A 2,945-nucleotide genomic window follows, 5' to 3' on the forward strand; every position below is an offset into this window, starting at 1 on the left:
AATTCTAGTTCATGTTTCCTTGACCTTAAATCCCTCTAACCTAGAAGCTTTGGTTCTAGAGAGGAGAGCACCTCTGCCAGGAAAGAGAACAAATATTTCATTGCACTAAAAAGCTCAGAAATCACTATGGCTACAGTGGGCTTCTGATGCCCTTCAGGTCAACAGGATAAACAAGAAAGAGTAAGGTTAAGAGTAGCTATTTATCAGGTTACTAAGGATGAATTGTACTGTTTCTCCACAATGCACATATGAAGAATTATGTCTGTAGTACAGGACACTTTATGGAATCTCTTAGTGTTACTGATGATTAAAGTCAGTGAGAAACTACAACAACCAACTCCAAGCAGAATAACAAAAAGCCCAGACCCTTTAGGAATAAAAGATTGTGTCAGCCTTCCAGGAAATGAAAACAACCTCCCAGACGCTCAGTATGGGTAGAGAAAATACAAAATGGGTACTACAGATATATAGTTATTAATATGAGCTAAAGCTCATGACTTATTTCAGAAATGAGGATTATAATTTCTATGTTTCTGTCATATTTTGTTAAGAATGTGTTTGTACAGATAGTTGTGCTTTTTTTCACCAATTGCTTCATCATGTAACATAATATTAGTTAAGAGAATAGTAGTGGTTATTATATTTAAATTTTTAGACACTAAAATGTTCCTCAAGGTACATTGCCACCTATTCTAGAATTTGTAATGCATTTGCAGTTATACGTGAGATGGCTTAACTATATTATGCTTAGTGTAATTTTGTGACCTGGTTAACATATAATGTATTTGTGATTTTTTTTACACGGGATAGTTATATCATGTTAGACATATGATGTGGTTATTGTTTTGATTTGAGAACTAAGCATGATATGAGGTAAAATTGTGTGCAGAGATGAGAAAGGGTAGACTTAGGACAACTGTTCATGGTTGTCAACTTGAATATAACTGGCATTAAATAATGCATAAGTATATAAAATATTTGGTATGCCTCTAAGATTTCTTAAATTTAATTATTTAAGTTGGAAAGCTTCACCCTAAACAACAGGTAGGGGATGTCATGTGAAAGGATCCACATTCCATCTGTTCCACATCTTCTGGTGACAACCTATATTGGAAAATATGGAAAGAAGGGAGCATGTGGCACTTACCCTCACTCTCACTGAAAAGTTCGCTCCTTCACTGGTATTAAAGCTTATTTCTTCTGTATTGTGGTGTAGTCAAGATTAGCTAAGACATCCAGTCTTAAGGAATAAACAATTATTTGATTCCTGGACATTCCTTTGGGAGATAGGAATAGTAATTTCATAATCTGTTAACCACTCTGATGAGTCTCTCACTCTCTCACACAAACACAAACACACTCACACACACACACACACACACACACACACACACACACACAGACATAATTTTCATCAGTTCTGTTTCTTTAGACAATACAGACTAAGGAGGTACATAATATACATTTTAATTGTGCCTAACAATTTTTAAGAAAATGTATTAAAATGATGAGCAGTGAGGACTTTTCTCTGGAATCATGCTTAATTTTACTCAGGATCATTTTCTAATGTATTTACCTTGCATTTAATACAAAGGTCACCTCTTTAACTTAAATATTTATAACACAAACAAAGGTGATTTGCATGATTCTAGAATCCCCTGGAGAGTCTTCATTCTGACTCAATATGTGGCTGTTTCACAGAGATCCTTAATTTTTCCCAGGATTTACATGACTGTTTCTCAGTTTCCTCAAGGCTGATTTCATACCTTCATTTCTCAGAGAATATATGATAGAATTCAGTAAAGGTGTGCAAATGGTATAGAAGACAGAAAGGAACTTATCCACAGACAATCTGCTGAAAGGCCATATGTAGAAATAAATACAGGGCCCAAAGAAAAGGATCACCACAGTGATATGAGCCGTTAGTGTAGAAAGTGCTTTTGATGACCCACTAGAGGACTGGCGTTGGACAGTGACCAAAATGATGATATAGGAAATAACTAAAGCCAGGAAACAGCTCAGTGATATCAGGCCACTGTTAGCCAAGGTCAAAATTTCCATTCTGTATGTATCCATGCAGGCAAGCTTTATCACCAAGGGAAGATCACAAAAGAAGCTATCTACCTCATTGGGACCACAGAACGGCAGATTCACTGTAAATGCCAAATGGCTCACCGAATGAAGGATACCTACTGACCAAGAAATTGACACAAAAATTATACATACCCTCCGATTCATAATTAGATTGTAGTGCAGTGGCTTACATATTGCTACAAACCTGTCATACCCCATAGCTACAAGCAACATCATTTCGCTCCCAACAAAGCTATGAAGAAGAAATATTTGGGTCATGCAACCCTCAAAGGAAATAGTTTTGAGTTCAACAAAAAAGTCCACAAGCATCTTAGGAGTGGCAAAGTTAGACTGGCAGATGTCAATGAATGAAAGGTGACCGAGCAAAAAGTACATAGGAGAGTTCAAGTGTGAGTCAGCGAAAATGATGACAATAATCATGACATTACCCAACACTGATGTCACATAGATGACAGAGAAGATAGTAAAAAGCAGAAGCTGAAGTCCCCAAGATTTAGAAAGTCCCAGAAGCACAAACTCAGATACTGTGGATTCATTACTGTGAGCCATGTATCCAATGTAAAGTCACCTAAATGAAAATCAAGAAAATATTACCATCACTTGCCTACCATTATACCTTATTCATAAAGAAAAGGGTGGTGAGATTTCAAATGTAACTAACTAATTTCAATATAAATATATGGAAAGGGGAATTTAAGATGAGAAATAAGTATGATGAAATGTCAATAATACAATAAAAATGCAATTTATTCATTTTATCTTAAGGTTTTGTCGTGCTTTTAGCATTTTGGTTAATATACACATAAGTCATGCAGAAGACTTCATGAAATTTGCTGACATTAATTAAAAAC

General features: G+C 35.6%; 1 protein-coding gene across 1 annotated transcript; it reads right to left on the bottom strand.

Moving 5' to 3' along the window:
* Window positions 1–1,707: 1,707 nt before the first annotated feature.
* On the bottom strand, window positions 1,708–2,643 carry Or4k1 (olfactory receptor family 4 subfamily K member 1). The gene has a single exon (NM_001001015.1). It carries the CDS (start codon window positions 2,641–2,643, stop codon window positions 1,708–1,710), a length of 936 nt encoding a protein of 311 aa, NP_001001015.1.
* Between the last annotated feature and the right edge of the window lie 302 nt (window positions 2,644–2,945).

This window comes from Rattus norvegicus, chromosome 15 (genome assembly GCF_021556685.1).
Source record: "Rattus norvegicus strain SHRSP/BbbUtx chromosome 15, alternate assembly SHRSP_T2T, whole genome shotgun sequence".
Taxonomy (NCBI): Eukaryota; Metazoa; Chordata; class Mammalia; order Rodentia; family Muridae; genus Rattus; species Rattus norvegicus.